At 41.5% G+C, this 17,582-nt stretch overlaps 1 protein-coding gene across 33 annotated transcripts; it reads right to left on the bottom strand.

The window, feature by feature from the left end:
* Nucleotides 1-428: 428 nt before the first annotated feature.
* Nucleotides 429-16,520, bottom strand: aifm1 (apoptosis inducing factor mitochondrion associated 1). 33 transcript variants are annotated; one of them, XM_080780798.1, is made up of 27 exons: nucleotides 16,243-16,520; nucleotides 13,935-14,068; nucleotides 13,381-13,504; nucleotides 13,228-13,251; nucleotides 12,637-12,765; nucleotides 11,557-11,625; nucleotides 11,119-11,190; nucleotides 10,775-10,846; nucleotides 10,438-10,506; nucleotides 9,841-9,912; nucleotides 9,498-9,569; nucleotides 9,268-9,339; nucleotides 9,037-9,108; nucleotides 8,865-8,936; nucleotides 8,362-8,489; nucleotides 8,080-8,210; nucleotides 6,187-6,277; nucleotides 5,956-6,040; nucleotides 5,792-5,868; nucleotides 5,518-5,626; nucleotides 5,323-5,430; nucleotides 4,946-5,034; nucleotides 4,597-4,737; nucleotides 3,847-3,989; nucleotides 1,997-2,121; nucleotides 1,094-1,284; nucleotides 429-980 (listed from the first exon to the last, which is right to left on the bottom strand). In XM_080780798.1, the coding sequence occupies exons 1-27, from the start codon at nucleotides 16,337-16,339 to the stop codon at nucleotides 909-911; spliced, it is 2,640 nt and encodes an 879-aa protein (XP_080636924.1). In that variant the 5' UTR covers nucleotides 16,340-16,520; the 3' UTR covers nucleotides 429-908. The 33 variants fall into 33 exon arrangements, with proteins under 33 accessions (XP_080636924.1, XP_080636951.1, XP_080636946.1 ...); XM_080780825.1 differs by having other exon boundaries at nucleotides 8,865-8,921; XM_080780820.1 differs by having other exon boundaries at nucleotides 10,438-10,494.
* Nucleotides 16,521-17,582: the final 1,062 nt, after the last annotated feature.

Below are 17,582 nucleotides of genomic sequence, written 5' to 3'. Positions count from 1 at the left end.
CGCTCCATACTTTAAATTAGTACTTGCTTGGTTACAGGGGCAGCGGTGGATCATGTGTAGAGTGGCCGGATGGCAACTCCAAGGTTCCCAGTTCGAATCCGGGCTCCCCCAGTTAGTGTCGAAGTGTCATTGAGCAAGACACTGAACCCCTAATTGCTCCCGATGAGCAGGCTCGTGCCATGCATGGTTTCTGCCGCCATCGGTGTACGAATGTGTGCGTGAATGGGTGAATGTAATGCACAATGTAAATCACCTTGGATAAAAGGCACTATATAAAATGCACCGTTTACTATTTTAATCTCAAGAAAATAAATTGGAACTAGGTTGAAAGGAGTTGGCTCTGTACTTGGTCTGCCGTTTTCCCCCTCACTATACGTGCCTCGGCAAAAAATAACCGATTTACTAGATGCTAGAATCAGTCAGTCACGTTAAAAATACTTTTTGCTTTTATTGCAGGCTTTGTCATCATAAGCTGCTCTGAACACACGGCAAAGCAAACATCCATGCTCAACATCGTTATCCTGGTAGAGCTCTGGGGGACAGTAGGCAAACATATACACCATGATCACTATAATGCAACATGAGCCTATAACAGCATGGGGATACTATAGCATTTAGACAGTCATTAGATTTCTCTTCAATAGAATAAACAAAAAAACAAACGACAAAAACGGGGCAGGGCATTTGGTACAAATTACAAATATATGAAAATATTCCAGCGACGTGACACGTGATGCACTGCGTTTCTCCCTTTCATGTGCATCAGCGGGTGGATTTTCCAGAACCTGGCGTTGACTGTCAAAGTTCAAAGCCGCCATGTGCAGTGACAGTCCACTCCTATGTTTGCCTCTTTGCTTTGACGAAAACCTACGACCAAACTTCTCCGAAAACGTCTCCAAAGAGCAGAGCTACTCCTCGTGGATATTGAAGAGCTTGGCCACTTCATTCAGATCCACATGTTCCTCACCATCCTTAATGATCTTTATACAAAAATAAAATGCAGCAATGATTTAAAAAAAATACATAAATATATATTAAACACATTTACGAGGGAAAATATGTTTTTCCACCAAAGTGAAAAAGCACTACTAACCTTCCTCGCAATAGGCATTCTGTTGAACACGTTCCACAGGATAATGCCCACCACCACTTTGTCTCTCAGGTAGAAGATGACTCCTTTGCCATATTCATCTTTCTGGTGCACTGGAGCCGGAGCTGGTGTGGAGGAGGCTACTGGACTTATGGCCACTTCCTCGGTCTCACTTTCTGAACGGATTCCAGTTCCTGCAATGAATCACAATCGGAGAGCCATAACCACCTAAATCCCCATTTTATACTTTGTCGTACGATGGGAGTCGTGCAGCAAAAAGTTTCAAATATTTTGATTTGTAGCTACAAAATAGAGGCAGGTTGAAAGTGGTTAAGGCCCTTGCACACAGTCAAACAAGATTTGTATTGGTCAACCCTCCTACACAAAAGATAACATAATTGAAAATTATGAAAAAATAAAAGAAAAGAAAGAAAAAAAGGAACCTACCTTTATTTTATTTTTTCTCATTTAAAAAGAAAAATGTCTGTAATTCAGTTGATTTACGTGTTGGGAAAGTATAAGAGCAAGAGTGTCAGTCCTGTTGTCTTTGTTTTGTTTGTCTGTTCACATTTGTCACTGTTTAACTGTTTTTTCTTGTTTATCACATTTATATATTTTTTTTATTATGTATTGTATTTGGAACATATGCACTACCTGTCATTATTTTTTTCATTTTATATCACTTAACTACTCATTATCATTGTCAAAGATATTCTGAAGTTATGTCATAATACTAATTGCCTAATAAAAACAGTATTAAAAAAAAAAGATTCATGGCATCTTTTTTTTCCGCACAAAAAGAATCGTCTTCTGTGTGAAGGGGCATTCAGTATAGGCCTGGCTCTTCCAAACGGAATGAACTCGATCCGATTATGATTTACAAACAACTGGATGGTCCTACAGTACCTGACTTTTCGGTGGCAGCTTTAGGCGTGTCCTTGGCCGTGGCTTTGGCAAATACTCCCACTGTCGGTAGGCTACTGTCAACAATTCCAATTGCCTCGTAGCCAACGTCGGGACCCAGGTCACTCCTGTGTGAAGCAGAGGATCAGGAGACATGGAGATTATTCGCAGTTAGCAGTTTGAGATTTTCAGTGTGTGCTTAGCTGACACACGGACACTTGTATGCCACATACATTTTTTATTACAGGAATTTCCCATAATTCAGGTCTGGACGCAATCTTAACCGTGTTCAGTGAGAGTGCTTTTTATGAACTGCTTTCATAACACAGGGATTACAGGCTCCATGATAATTAACAAACGTTGAAATGCTTCCAAAATGTTTCCACACTCGGCTCAGAAGATCTCACTGTCCATCCCACATCTACAACTCACAGCTTAGAGTGCCATTCATTCGTCAACCTGTAAATATTGCACCCTACATTCAAACATGCAGTGACCCCCACACAACAAAGGAGGTTCACTTATTTCACTCTCTTGCTCTTTATTACAGAACAGAAACTTGGCCTGGGCCGGCTTAGCGGTCCAGGCACCTTGGCTGGTATTCAAGCATGACAGTGTGACGCGGGTTCGAGTCCCGATCCCGTCGAACTTTGCTGTGTGTCTCCCCCCCCCCCCCCCTCCCCACCCCATCTCTCTCCCCGTTTCCTGTCAAGCTACTGTACATCTATCAATAAAGGCAAAAAAGCCCCCAAAAATATCTTTAAAATTTGTTTTTTTACCGCTTTGTGTAGCACAATTCCACATTCTATAGCATGCCATGCAGCCATCCTTCTACGTTACCATGATAACAAGTGACCATGATTGTATTCAAATGACTATGACCAATACTAAATACAAATTTACTGTAAAAATTAACATTGCTATCCATGTGGCCGGCACTGGCCGCCCGTTTATTTAGTTGTGAACCCCCTCACAACAGGTTGATTCATGGTTCAGATGTGTTGTGGATTAAGAACTGCCCAATTTAAAATGTTAACTAGCTGTCTGAATATGCAGTCATTACAACCCTAACATCTGTAGTGAGGATTGAATTGTCACTACTCTTCTGGCATTCTTGTCAACAACAAAACACTCCTGAGATTAAAGTGGTGCTATCTGTTCTGTCCCTCAAAGAGGAAAGACATCCTCGTGGATTGAAAGATGCAGGCTCTCTGACTCCAGCCATCTGCTGGAAACTCCTACAGACCACAAGTACTCTTCAATAATTTAGTAGAAGGGAGTATTCTCAAGAAGCGCTTTTCGAGTGGTGCAACCACTCCCTTACGGACTTGTGTGTGTGGGTGGGTGCCTGCCTGCCTGGCTGGCTGGCTGGGTAGGTATGAGCATGAAAACAGCATGGTTGTTTTTCACCACCTGTGCGCAACCTAACACACACACACACACACACGCACATATTAACTGTATATATATATGATTATTTCGGGTGTGCCAGTACAGTACAGTACAGTGACAGTACAGTACAGTAGAGGGACCGCCACACGGTAACTCTGTCATTTCTCAACCTGGGGGTTTTTGTATTCAAGACCATAGCTTCAGTCTGAGCATTTCTCTACATACTGTAGTAACCAAACAAATTCCCATCCATGGAAATGCACAATCCCCAGGTTACACTGGTTTAACCGCTGAAGCTCTTTCCATCCGTTGTAAGCACACATTATGTATAAGGCTTGTAGCCAAAAATTGTCACTGGATGAGACCCTTGTATTTTGGACGGCAATGAGAATCTTTAGTTAGTTATAAGTTATTAGCATAACTGTCTGGAAATATAAGTCGTATGTACGACGAACACCCACCAGAACATTGACTGATGCCAGTAGGGCTTGTTAGCGCCTGTCATGTTCTCTCCCGCTAGCCGACCGCTCACGACGGCGTGGTCATGGTGTTCCACTCGCCTGCGTCCCAGTCTGATGTCATAGAAGCATGCAGCGTCTCCCGCCTGGAGCACAAGGACAGAACAGTGGAGGTTTATGTACTATGCATGACCATCTTGTACCATAACAACGTTACTTAACTTTAACGTTCTTGAGTGGAGCTTGGAGAGACAGTTACCACTCCAAAAGACAAGTGCATTTACAGAGATGTATCGTGTTCGTGTCTGGTGTCAATGTTTGATATCTGCATCCACCCTGATGTTAAACTAGGAAACACAAACAAGATTGCTTCTGTATGAACTTAGTACAGTTTTACAAAATAAGAGCGTTGATACACTTCCCCAATCCGTAATGTTCTTAGTTAGCATACCAATGTGGGCTTTGTACACATACATTTAAGGGTTTAATCTCTAGGTGGAAAGGCAGCGTTTTTTCAGCAAATACAATATAAAGGGCCATTAACATTGTTGTTAAAACATGTCTGACTAATCGCGTTGTTCTCTAAAGACCAGTATGGTTATACTGTAGGCACAGTAGGTCACAACTGCCACAATATGAACTTCATCTTCAAAACATGAAACTTGTGACCACCAAAACAATGTTTGACTGGGCCTGTACTGTACTGTACCTGCAGTGCTTTACAACAACCGTAAAATGAGTCCAGAACCTTACCACCCAAATGTTGGATCTAGCCTGCAGCTCTGCATTGACCCGAAAGCCACCAAAGTCAGCGTCCACTTCCAGACCTGCTGATTTGGCAAGGTCAACATTGGGCTCCAGGCCCACAGCAGCCACAATGTGATCGGTTTTCACCTATAGTTGGAACATGAGAGACAGTCAGAAAGATATATTTACCCTACCCTTTCTTTTCTACTACATGAACTGAACTTAACCACTTTAACCGTAGCATACTGATTTTGGGTGAAAATGAAAAAATAAAATCTACTTACACTGTCAAATCGCATATCAGAAATGTTAAAAAATAATTAGTGGTTAATTTATTTCAGTAACTTGGACTCACCACACGGCCATCCTTCAGTTTGATTTCCACCTGGCCATCCTTGAATGTCACAGCTTTCACCAAGGCCTCTGTCATGACTTTTACACCCTCTGGAAAACACACAAGAGAGGCAGGCGCTCAATGGAGAACATGGGAAAACACATGAGAGGCAGGCATTCAATGGAGAACATGGGAAAACGCACACGAGAGAGGCAGGTGTTCAATGGAGAACATGGGAAAATGCACGAGAGAGGCCGGCGTTCAATGGAGAACATGGGAAAACACAAAACACACGAGAGAGGCAGGCGTTCAATGGAGAACATGGGAAAACAATGAAAACCGTGTTTCGTTAAGGTAAGTTGAAGGAAGCAAGCTGAAATGCAAAATGGACATTTTACCTGTCTTAACTTTCTCCGTTGTCCAGTTGCTCAAATATTCAGGAAGCACCTTTCCCATGTTACCCTTCTCAGGGTACATCTGGACCACCTCCAACCCAGCATCAGTTGCTGAAAAGAGAGCGGGAGTTACAAAAGAGTTCAGCAATGGTATAGTCATGTTCCTTATGTCACTTCCTCTTTCTTTGGTAGGCTTACATCTCCTGCCAAGGGCACAGGCCAGCTCACTGCCCAAGAAACCTCCTCCAATGATGGTGATGGACTTTACATTTCTGGAGACCTTTTCCAGTGCTTTGAAGTCTTCAACCTGGGGATGCGAGTAAAATCCACGTTCATTCAACACAAGATCTGCAGTTTAGAGTAATTATCCCAACACCAATCTATGGCCCATTCATTTGAGTCTCCCTATGTGAAGCTGCCGGTATAGTCAAGATTGAAGCAAAACTACCCCACCTGCTGGCAGAACACTGACCTTACGGAATAAACTAGTCCTCTTCATCACCTCTTCTCCTGCTCTTTCAATTACTTGTAGATTTCTTGGTATTCCACCTAAAGTAAAATAATAAAATTCATATTAATGTCTACAAACTTTAAGGCACATGGTATTACATACATTACATTTTTAATGTGGCTTACCGGTGGCAATCAGGCACTTGTCATAGGAAATCTCGGTTTTATCATCAAGTTGTATTTTATTCTCCCTCACATCCATATACACCACCTGAAGAGATTAACAACATTGAATGCAACTTATCCTATTCAGAAGTCAGCCATTTTAATTCACACTTGGGTGGTAAAGTTGGAAAGCAAAAATTGAGACAAAGAAAGCAGGAATAAGCAAACAATATATGAAACTGATTGTCCAACCTTCTTTCCAGTGAGCACAGCCACTCCACCATTTTCAGCAGCACTCAAATCTTCAGGACCGATGTAGAAAGAGCGTGGCTGGAAGTAGATACTGGAAAACACACACATAATATATGTATTAAAAACACTGGATGACTGCTTTATTGTAAAATGTATTTCTTTACAATGCCAGTATTTCGGCTTTTTCAGTATTTTATCAGAGGTTCAGAACGATGGCATGTATGAACCAATATCATGTCATTATTAATTCAACCATAGGCTGATTTTGTTGTTTGTTTTCAAGTTCAGGTTAAAAACAGCCGCAGGGTAAACATATGATGCGGTAGCTCCCCACCGCACCAATGTCTGCAGCAGTAAGTGTTGGAAAGCGCCTTTGAGTTCTTCCAGGTATTATTATTATTAACAGATGGAAACAGATAGTTTCCATCTGTTCCAGCTGTGGAGAGCCCCGATGGGAACTAGCCCGAAGACGGGTAAGAAATGAAATCTCTTTTCACGACCATATCGTGACTCATTTCCCAGTGGTCCCGAGTGTGTCTCAGCATTTCACAGTATGTTGATCGCCCGGTCCCCTCAGGATCTAAAAATGCAACGACGCGCAACACACCCGCGATATGGCACGCACTGCAATAAGGCACATCTGTTACCGCATTGCCTGGAACTTCAAATGTATTTCATATATTTTTAGTGGACAGTTTAAGTTTAAAACAAGAATGTTTGTAAGGCACCATACTCCCACCCTATTTGTTTGTAATTGTCTGCGACACTAGGTCTAACTTCAATTATTTATTTTGGTTTGAAGATCATTTGTTGATTTTCGTTGTTAAATTTGGGTTGCCTTTATTTTGAACATTATTATTATTCATTATTATATAATTATTATTTTCAACATCTGAAGCCCATCGCAACACCGTCTGCGGCGCGACGCGGTGGACGGAGCCGGTGTGCGATAGGTTAATTGAAAATAATGGAGGCGGCTGTGTCCGCCGCGCGGCGCACACAGCCGGTGTGTGGTGGGCTTGACTCATCAGATGCAGACACCGTCCCATGGAACTCGCACATCACACTCAAAAACCCCTTCTATAGCCAACTGTGATGACCTCCATCCAGCAACCACTCCGATGCTACCTCCAAGGCCTCCCGCAAAGAGAGCTGATGCAGAAGCAGATCTCGCCACGAAACAAGAGAAAGCCATGGCTCTGCAAGAAATCCATAATCAACAAGCGCAGAATCTTCCCCAAAATGAAAAAGGCGGGGGTGGGGGTGTAGCACGTAGTCGCGTTCCTGTTACGTATTTAAATATGTTGATGCGGTGAACTGGTGGTGCATGTGCACTTATAATGCGGGATATTCCAGCATTAATATTATACCTAGAGCCAACGTGAATGCGCTAGTCAACCAACGGTACCAACAGTGGCGAGCTCACACCGACCGACTCATAGGAGGCAATGTAGGGTTCAGTGTCTTGCCCAAGAACGACACTTCGACATGTGGACAGGAGGAGCCGGGATTCGAACCGCAGACCCAGGGATCATTGTACGACTTGCTCTACCTCCTGAGACACAGTCGCCCATTGCTGGTTGCAATTGGTTAGCACCTGACAATATAAATCACACATTAAATTTGTGTGCGACAATCAGGAAGTGATTCAGATTAGATTTTAGGGGCTTTTTTGGGGCATTGATTGTTAATTATGTCCCCAGTTTAACCTGAACTCAAAAAACAAAACAACAAAATCTGCCTATGTGACAAATATTAATAAGACATCTTGCAATAAAAGTGATCTACTTTTATTGCAAGATCACTAGTGATTGTGATCTTGCAATAAACACCGGGAACAAGCAACAGAGTAGGTGTGCATGCTTTACATTTCTAAATACATTTTTAACACACCTCCTCTCCTTGCCGTTCCATTGCTTGAAGCGTAGGGTGTCTGCCGTACTGGGGTCATCAGAGAACCAGAGCTCCTTAGACAAAGGTGGCCTCATGTATGGAAGGTCAGGCTCCTCCGTCACAATTAATACCTGGTGGCAAATTATGAAACAAAAGAAAAAGAAAAGGAATTAATTTCGCTTAACATAGATGTATTGAAAAACAGATGTCCAAAAATATATGTTTTTAAACAAAAACTACTACAGTATTGTTAAATTGTCGACCAACAAAGGCCTTACTGACCTTGGCGCCAGGGTCTCTGGCTCGGATTGACCGGGCAGCAGCGAATGAGGCTGTGCCGCCACCAATCAGTAGATATGGGGCATGTGAGGGGATCTTGGGTGGGCTAGGTACAAGGTCTGTTGCTGGAGCTACATGAGAGCAGAAGAGATGGAGCAAGCCGAGACAGAGAGAGAATGGAATATAGATACAAGTCAATACAGGAGCCAAGTCTAGGTACTGATCAGCAGCCAAACAATGACTTGCAGAAATAACCCCCGAAGGAATTGAGAGTGAAATAAATAGTATCAATAAATCAATAAAGTGATTTAATGTGTGAGCGATTAACCTTTAGCACTACACGGAACCAAACAAAGATCCAAAGGATCCAGGCCGAGGACACAGCTGAAATGAGGGAAAACGTTAAAAAAGGAAAAGAAAAGGAGAGAAGGTTTTTTTTAATATTAAAACGTATTGTCATGCGTTCCCAACTTCCCAACTCCAGGAGTCTGCAAAATAAATCTTACCACTATCTGCAATCACTGAGGACTGTGGCACTGCTGTTTCTGCTGCTGGGGGTTCTGCTGCTGGGGTACATTCTGTTAGCAAAGCCGCAGCATTAAGCAATTAACACAAAATAATCCCTTGCACTGTGAGAAATGGCATTAACTGGTTCGATGCACTGGTCTGAGTGCTTACCACTCTCCACAACAGGTGCTGGAGTCTGTTCTGTAACCTCGGGTGGGGACGATTCTATTGGGGCTGTGGGTTCTGTTAGCATAGTAGCAACATTTCATTACAACTGCTCTGTTGTGTAGGCAACAATAAGATGAATTAACAACATGAGGACAGGAGTAAAGTCAATGACATATGCATAAAACCTCAAAATGTAAATGTAGTAGTTCCATGCACTTGTTAAAGAGTGCTTACCACTCTCTACAACAGGTGCTGGAGTCTGTTCTGTAACCTCGGGTGGGGACGATTCTATTGGGGCTGTGGGTTCTGTTAGCATAGTAGCAACATTTCATTACAACTGCTCTGTTGTGTAGGCAACAATACGGTTAATTAACAACATGAGGACAGGAGTAAAGTCAATGACATATGCATAAAACCTCAAAATGTAAATGTAGTAGTTCCATGCACTTGTTAAGAGTGCTTACCACTCTCTACAACAGGTGCAGCAGGCTGTTCTGTAAGCTCGGGTGGGGAAGGTTCTAATGGAGTCGCCGTTTCTGTTAGCATAGGGTTAACAATGTTATGCCACTGTACATTGTCACAGCTGCATTGTATGAAGGCAAAAATGCAATTAACTTTCAACATCAGAACATCATGTTTTAACTCAACCAATGAACAATGTGTAAGCATGTTTTAGAAAACGCTAGTGACTCAATTTAGGGTTAAGTGCCAATTCTGTTGGGATAATGGCATTAAAATATTTTTCCATTAAGATTCAGTGTATAATATGTTTTTATATAATTCAAATGCATTGGTTAGAGTGCTTACCACTCTCTACAACAGGTGCGGCAGGCTGTTCTGTAAGCTCGGGTGGGGAAGGTTCTAATGGCGGTGCAGGTTCTGTTAGCATAGGGTTAACAATGTTATGCCAACTTCAGATGACGGCAAAAACAATTACAAAAAAAATACAATTAAACTTAAAGGAGCATTCAGTGATTTGGGAAAAACCCTGGTCCGCCCCGGTAACAAGATATGCACATGCACACGCTCTACAGTACAGTACACTCGATCATGATTGGAGGAAGGCCCCTCTCATCCTGATTGGATGAAGGCTTTCTCACCCACCACCAAAACCGAAACTAGGGGGATTTTTTTTTTTACCTCAGGGGCTCACTGGGGACAGGGAGGAACTCCTTATAGTCAGCCCACTCTATAGTAAGGAGGATTATCCCCCCCCCCCCCCCCAAAAAGGAAAAAGGTGATATTTGAATTATGTGAAATCACTGAATATACCTTTAAGCAACAGAAAAACACCGGGCTGGCATCATGCCAATAAAGGTTTGCTCCATTTTCATGCAACATGAGACTTTAAAGTCATAACAACCCACATAATGTGGTAAATAGAACACTGGTTGGAGTGCTTACCACTCTCTACAACAGGTGCAGCAGCAGGCTGTTCTGTAAGCTCGGGTGGGGAAGGTTCTAATGGCGGTGCTGGTTGTGTTAGCATAGTAGCAATAATACTGTACATTGAAACAGCTGTGTTGCATGAAGGCAAAAATAAATATTATTCTAAAACATCAGAACTGTGTCAAAGAATGTTATATCAAACTCCAGAGACTAAAGGGTTAAGTACAGCTTCTGCTGGAATAATGCCATTAAAAACATGTTACATTTACATGCAATATAATATAAGGAACAATTGTAAAATAAATATATTTGTTTTAATTCCGTTGTTCCATGCATTGGTTGGAGTGCTTACCACTCTCTACAACAGGTGCGGCAGGCTGTTCTGTAAGCTCAGGTGGGGAAGGTTCTAATGGCGGTGCTGGTTCTGTTAGCATAGTAGCAATAACACTGGACATTGAAACAGCTGTGTTGTATGAAGGCAAAAATACATATTAAACATATTATTAAACATCAGAACATCAAAGTGTGTGAAAGAAAGTTGCAGAGAACTCCAGAGACTCCAGGTAAGTGCAGCTTCTGTTGGTATAAGGCCATTAAAAACCTGTTCCATTTACATGCAATATATATAAGGAACAATGGTAAAATAAATATTTCAAATGAAATTCAGTTGTTCCATGCATTGGTTAGAGTGCTTACCACTCGCTACAACAGGTGCAGCAGGCTGTTCTGTAAGCTCGGGTGGGGAAGGTTCTAATGGCGGTGCTGGTTCTGTTAGCATAGGGTTAACAATGTTATGCCAACTTCAGATTTAGAATTGTGTTTATTTCTTTCAGATACATTTTCTACATGAATATAACCATATTATAACCATATAAGATGAAATGGGAGTTAAATGCTACAATTTGTAAAAATGACAAAATATGACTCCTAACGTTGTTGAAGCATCTAAAAGAACACCACTGGGTCCCGGGGCCAATTACATTGAAAACCTATTTAAATCACTGAAGACATGTCTGTTTGGCAACTCCAGTGCTTCAGGATGCATTGGACTCCTGGCTTTTTGTCATAATTCCATGAAATATTTTCTTAATTATCAGACAGGCTTTTCATTAAACCATCCAAGGTGAATCTTACCCTCAACTACTGATGCAGCAGGTAGTTCTGCTGGTTGTTCAAGGGTTGTTTCTACTACTGACTCAGCTGCTGTTAATTAAAACAATTCATAGTCTGAGATTAGATGCAATTAGTTGGGCGCCCTCGCCACCCTGGTACTATAGGTCTTCACAAAAAACTAAAAATACACAATACCTGAAACCCATACAGGTCTAAGTCTGAATTTTATTATGTGTAACTGTCTCTGGGTTGGCTCAGATTATATTACCCGGGTCTGTTTATCATATCATGCGTAATACCCAAGTGAATCCGAGAAAAGCTGTACTCAGGGGTGAGTTGAGCTGCGCATGCATGTCATGCTGCCAGCTAAATTGAGTTGAGTTGGAAAAGCACATCAAAATATATCGAGGTGAAAACATGCAATTACATTTATTTGTCTCTTATTGTAGGGCAGGCTGTTACGTAGATGCTAGATTTGTCAGATGCATATCAAACTCAAGAGTCAGAGTTCTTTCATCTCAGAACAAATTTCACAGGTCCAATTACGGTTCGGGTCCAAAAAGTGTCAGAACTCTGAACAAATTTAACAGGTATATCATTAAAGAAACGTCAGGTCCATTAGGATACGATACGGGTCGGTCATTTTGGACCCGAGTATAACACTACCCCAACCCAGACACACACAAACAATTTAAGAAGGGGAAGCATGCATATTCACACTCATATCAGGGAACAGGCCTCTAAACAAATGCTATTCCCTTTACACACACACACACACACACACACACACACACTATGCTGTCTGGAAGAAATCACCTCATTTCAAAATGTACATTTTTCAGAAATGAAAAAGAAAAAACATCCAGCCAAGTGGAGTTAGTCGTTTTTTGTCTAAGCGCTTTAATACTTTGGTTCAATATTTTTTTAACCAACACACAGACGTAAAGGATGTTCAATAGCATTGATTTATGAAAAAATTAAATACAAAAAAATATATATATATATATAATAAAAAACTTTAGGTTAGATAGGTGGTTTCTTCTGGACAGCCTCGATATATACAAATGAATAAAAATAGATGAGAAAATATGAATGCTGAACCTGGGGAGGTTTCTGTGGTTTCACTGGGCGCTGGCTCCGTAGGTACAGGCGCTGGAGGGCTAACATCCTCAGCAGACAGTGGCGGTTCCGTGTCAGTTGCTGCCGGTTCAGAGGCCTGCTCTTTCACTTCTTTGTGACGAGAAATAAATCACAAAGCACAAGATAAAACTACACACCAGCTACAGTACTAGTTACTGTATTATCATTCAGTTAAAATTATGAACGCACTACTGTTGAAGCCCAATTACAATTTAGGCATTTAGCAGATGCTCTTAGTCGATTTACAGGAAGCAAGGAAAACACAAGGTAAATACAAATGGTAATACAAGGTCTATCAAATGATAGAAATAGTAATCGAGGATCATAGATAAAGCAAGAACCTATCATCATTCCAACTGTAATATCAAAATGACCTGATATTTAGCTTTTGCATAAGCCTGCAAGGTCATCGTGGTCAATTACTTTTGTATTAGGTTATTCAGATTCAGAAGTTCATTTTCACTATCAATAATATATTAAGATGAGGATGTTGATGAGGGGTATAAATGTTTAGAAGAAAAGTCCATTAAGAACCTTGGGATATTAACTCACCTTCTGTTTCTGTGGCAGGTGCTGCTAAAACACAAATTTGAGGAAAGTAACTTAATCTGCATTTACTATAATGCTGTAATGGCTACACAGAGGACCATAAATGAAAGCTTTTAGCGATGGGAAAGGCTTCAAAGGATCAGTGAAAAATCCTACCAGGAGGAGCGTCTAGCTTCATGTATGTGTCTACTTGTGCTGTGGTGTCCTTTTTTGATCTGGATTCAATTTCTGAAATACGATCGTCATGTCTCCGTTTGTCTCCCTTGAGGGTTTGGAATGTCTATAAAAACATACAAACACCTTTGTAACATGGCAGGAATCATTAGCAGAATATTCTGGCCAAGGACCAACAAACAACGTTTACCTCTATCCTACTTAAATAAATCTAAAATGGCCAACTGGGTGACCCCCAAAAACTACAAAGTCCATAGATAAACATGATTCAAGAATAATCTATAATACTAATAAAATAATCATTTTTTATACTACTTTGTGATTTGAAAATAAAAATGTGATTAGATTTAAGCCATTCAGACCTTTTGGGGTTCTTGTTGCCTACAAGTATATTATAGCAAAGATCGGGCTCAATCCCAAATGGGTTAAGATCACAACGCCAAAATCTGATATAAATGAGATATTTGGGCACCCAGATGTGACAAAAGCCTAAATTAGTAGACAAATTAGGGGGCATGACATCCTATCCTACTTACATAAACTCCCGCACCGACAGTGGCTGCTCCAACCAGAAGGACGTATAACCTGTTATTCGCACCACCACCTCCTGCACCACCAGCTGACATGTGGGCCACAGGGAGTAGTGCTGGTTTGCCGCCATTGTTCAAACCTGTGAAGATAAGACGATAGAAGACATTTGTAATATCAACCAGGATTTGCCCCAATAATAGATTAATGTCTGTGTGTATAAAACAAGGTCAATGTAGCCAAACATAATGTCTTCCATGGCAGCTATGGGGAATGTGATGTCTATTAAGGGGTCTGCGTCAATATTCCAACAGGCCGGTGTTTTCCGAAGGCCCAATGTTCCGAAAGGTCACTGTTCCGATGACCCCTGGTGCGTTGGGTTCACTGTCCGTCCGTGTACTGTATCTCTAGGGCAACATTAATTTTCGAGTAGACCTATCACTCATTAAAGTAAATTCTGATTGAGAGTCCAAAACAAAGTTAATAGTATAGGCATACGCAGATGGCGGTGGAAAACAAGCAAGGCACCAACCAGCACATCAGGAGCAATTTGGGGTTCAGTCAGTGTCTTGCTCAAGGACACTTCGACACTAACTCTGGGTTCGAACAGGCAACCTTGCGATTACCATCCAGCCACTCTACCCTGAGCCACCGCCGCTTCACCGAATCACTTAAACCCTATAGGTGTAGTGATGTACATTGACCACCAGACAGTGTCCCTTATTTTTTCCCCTCTACACCAGGGGTCTTCAACATTTTTCAGGCCAAGGAAGGACCCCCTAGCTGAGAGGGAGATAGGGACTTGTTAATGTGTATTTTAACACTTAAACCAGGGTTCAAGTGGTTAATAGACAAAATCCTATCACAGAAAGATTTGGTGACCCCCCCCTGTAGTAAGGGCTGGGGTCATGGACCCCCTGTTGAAGACCCCTGCTCCTGCAGCAGTGGCTCAGCGGTACAGTTGCCGGTTGGATACCGGAAGGTTCCCAGCTTGACCCCGGGCTCTGCCTGAGTTTGTGTCGAACTGTCCTCCTTGAGCAAGACTCTGAACCCGCTGAATGCTCCCGATGTGCAGGGTCACGATCTTGCATGATTTCCTCCTCCGCCATCGCTGTATGAATGTGTGTGAATGGGTGAATGAAGGTAATGCACAATCTACGTGAAGCTCCTTGGATAAAGGCACTATATAAATGCACAAAATAAAAAATTACACCAAATGTCTTTGCTGAGAATTAGCACATCTACAAGATCACTGCGAGTGCGAGCTTGTAGTTTTAGTAGATCCACTGAATGTTTGCTCTAGAATAGGGATGCTAGTGTACATGAGGAGGACACCGTAAGCTGGTAGTGTTGTTATTCAGCATAATGCAGGATAGTTGGTATAATGTAATACTGTTGTATGCGGTTGTTCATTACTGTTGATGCTTGTTACTGTGATGTATGGTGCTTTTTACCATTGTATTACTATTGTCTATTGCTGTATGCGAAAGTACTTTCCTTACTCTCAATACTCTAACTTTGTAAATCTAGTGTAAGTGCTGCTTCTGGGCAACTGGAATCAATAAAGGTATCTAATATCTTTCCATCTTCATGTGGATAAAACCCTATAACAATAGAACCAAATCACCACAGAATGAAGGAATATACTAACACGCACAGAAAGAATGAAGGAAATGCGGGAGGAAAGTGCGCCACAGTTCTCAGATGTGACAGTCTCCTCTCAGGTGGCTCATGTTCAAAGTCTCTCCCACTGCTATTCATTGACACATTCAGAGTTGCTGATATTACGTTATTGGTATTAATGGCTTAATGTTATGTAATCCAAAACGAGCACTTAACAGAATGGCATATACATATAAACTGTCTCGGGTCAAGAAATGAATGAATGACATGTTGTGTTATGCAACATTTGGTTGCAGTTTGAACGTGACCTTACTCTATGAAAACAGATGTCAAGGACTCGTGAATGTCGGAACAAAAACATGTCAGTAAACTTACAGAAAAGAAAACGGGGCGCACCATGATCACAAAACATTAGCATACTTAAATCACATGATGACGTCCCTTGCTGCACTACAACTCAACTACAAAATGATTACTATCTGTTGCCACTCAGTTCACTGGCGTAACAGAGCTACATTCACAGTCCCATTCCATAACGTAAACAACCCTGTCTGAACGAACTAGCCAGGTTATTTGCAGTGCTTTAATGTTGTGTGAGCACAGTCCCAGAAACAGCTTTCTTTAAATGCATTAACATGTTGTATTATTCACTGAAGGTGAGCTAGCAAAAGAGAAGACAGCCAAGTCACTTGCCTCCTGCTCTCCTCGCGGCGTTTTGCCGGCGACACAGCGTTGACGAGGCTCTGGCAAGAGGGGCAAGTTTGTTCCACACAGTCTTACATTTCAGCATCGTGGCTCTTGTTTCTGTTTTTACACGTTAGCCCGCTAACTACTTATTGTGGACGTGAAGTGAGAACGCTATCCCCGGGTTAAATCCACGCGCACACACACATACAACACAACACACACACCACTAGCCACTGCTGCTCCACACAGACACAGCACACACGCTAGTAGTGCTCAGTGCTACGTCAAGGCCATAGGCAGGTCATCCAGCCCAGATGAATCATGGGTACTATTGGGTAAACGGCGTAGAGATTTTAAAACGAGGGAGAGAAGACCTCTGGGTGGGAAACGCAACGTTACGCTAATGTCGTAACTTAATTCAGCCTGCTTTTGCAAGCTGTTGTGACTGTGAGCTTGCAGATTGGCGATGTGGCATTTTTTTAGCCAAGTTATCTTATCTTCTATCTTAAAACGTCCCTTTTCTGGGCGGATAATTATTATGTCTTCTCTTTTTTATTGCCATTTACAGCGAATCGCACGTTTCTTTGCCCGCAGTGTATCTAAAACTGTTTAAAAAATCACACCCGTGTGAAGTGAGGCGCTCTTATCATCTTACAACATCAATTACAACATAATGTTTGTTTGTTTGCAACGGGTGATAATGTTTGTTTTAGTCCTCAAATTAAATGTCTCTTTATTGTCTATGGCGTTTTCTTTAAACAAGCATTGTTGAAAGACAAACATTAAAGCTGTACAAAAATAATGCTGTTTGGACGTTCATCTCATAGAATAGTTCATCTTCGTTTGAAAGGTCTCTAGTAGTACTTCTTCATTTTTTCTAACACAGTATAGTAGCAGACATGCATGCGTTTCTGCCCTCCTCAGGTTAACAGTAGGATTACTTGGAGGGCAAAACATTTCGCCCTCTGGTGTGCATTCAAAGCATAGACTTAAAATAAGATTCAAATGTCAGCAAGGGGGGGAACCTTTTCAAATAAAGGAGCTTTTTCTGATCATGGTAAAATATTAAATATTGTTAATGTTGAATCTAGACTGCTGTGGACCTGAAATCTCTTCGTCTACAATATAAGAAATAATAAAAATAACAACTTTGAGTAGCCTACTTTTTCCACCACTGGTGTAAGTAATATAATATACAAACATATCCATGCAGGTGGACAGTAACAAAAGTGTTTGTTTGTACTCTACTCAAAGGGATATTTCACTTTCACCGACATGTTTGAAAGTGAAATAAGCACAATCTTCAAGTACATTTACTTTATACTGTTACATTACTCATTCTTTTG

This window comes from Protomyctophum bolini, assembly GCF_963924005.1.
Source record: "Protomyctophum bolini genome assembly, chromosome: 13".
NCBI lineage: Eukaryota > Metazoa > Chordata > Actinopteri > Myctophiformes > Myctophidae > Protomyctophum > Protomyctophum bolini.
The sequence above is the reverse complement of the archived record's forward strand: the minus strand, read 5'-3'. Positions and strand labels throughout refer to the sequence as shown.

Bases quoted from the DNA above. Each gene is read 5' to 3' on its own strand.
- aifm1 (XM_080780798.1), bottom strand. From the start codon at position 16,339: ATGCTGAAATGTAAGACTGTGTGGAACAAACTTGCCCCTCTTGCCAGA. The intron at 12,766-13,227 runs GTGAGTTAATAT...CTCGTCACAAAG, and splicing joins ACCTGCCACAGAAACAGAAG to AAGTGAAAGAGCAGGCCTCT. The intron at 3,990-4,596 runs GTAAGGTTCTGG...CTTGTGCTCCAG, and splicing joins CTAGATCCAACATTTGGGTG to GCGGGAGACGCTGCATGCTT.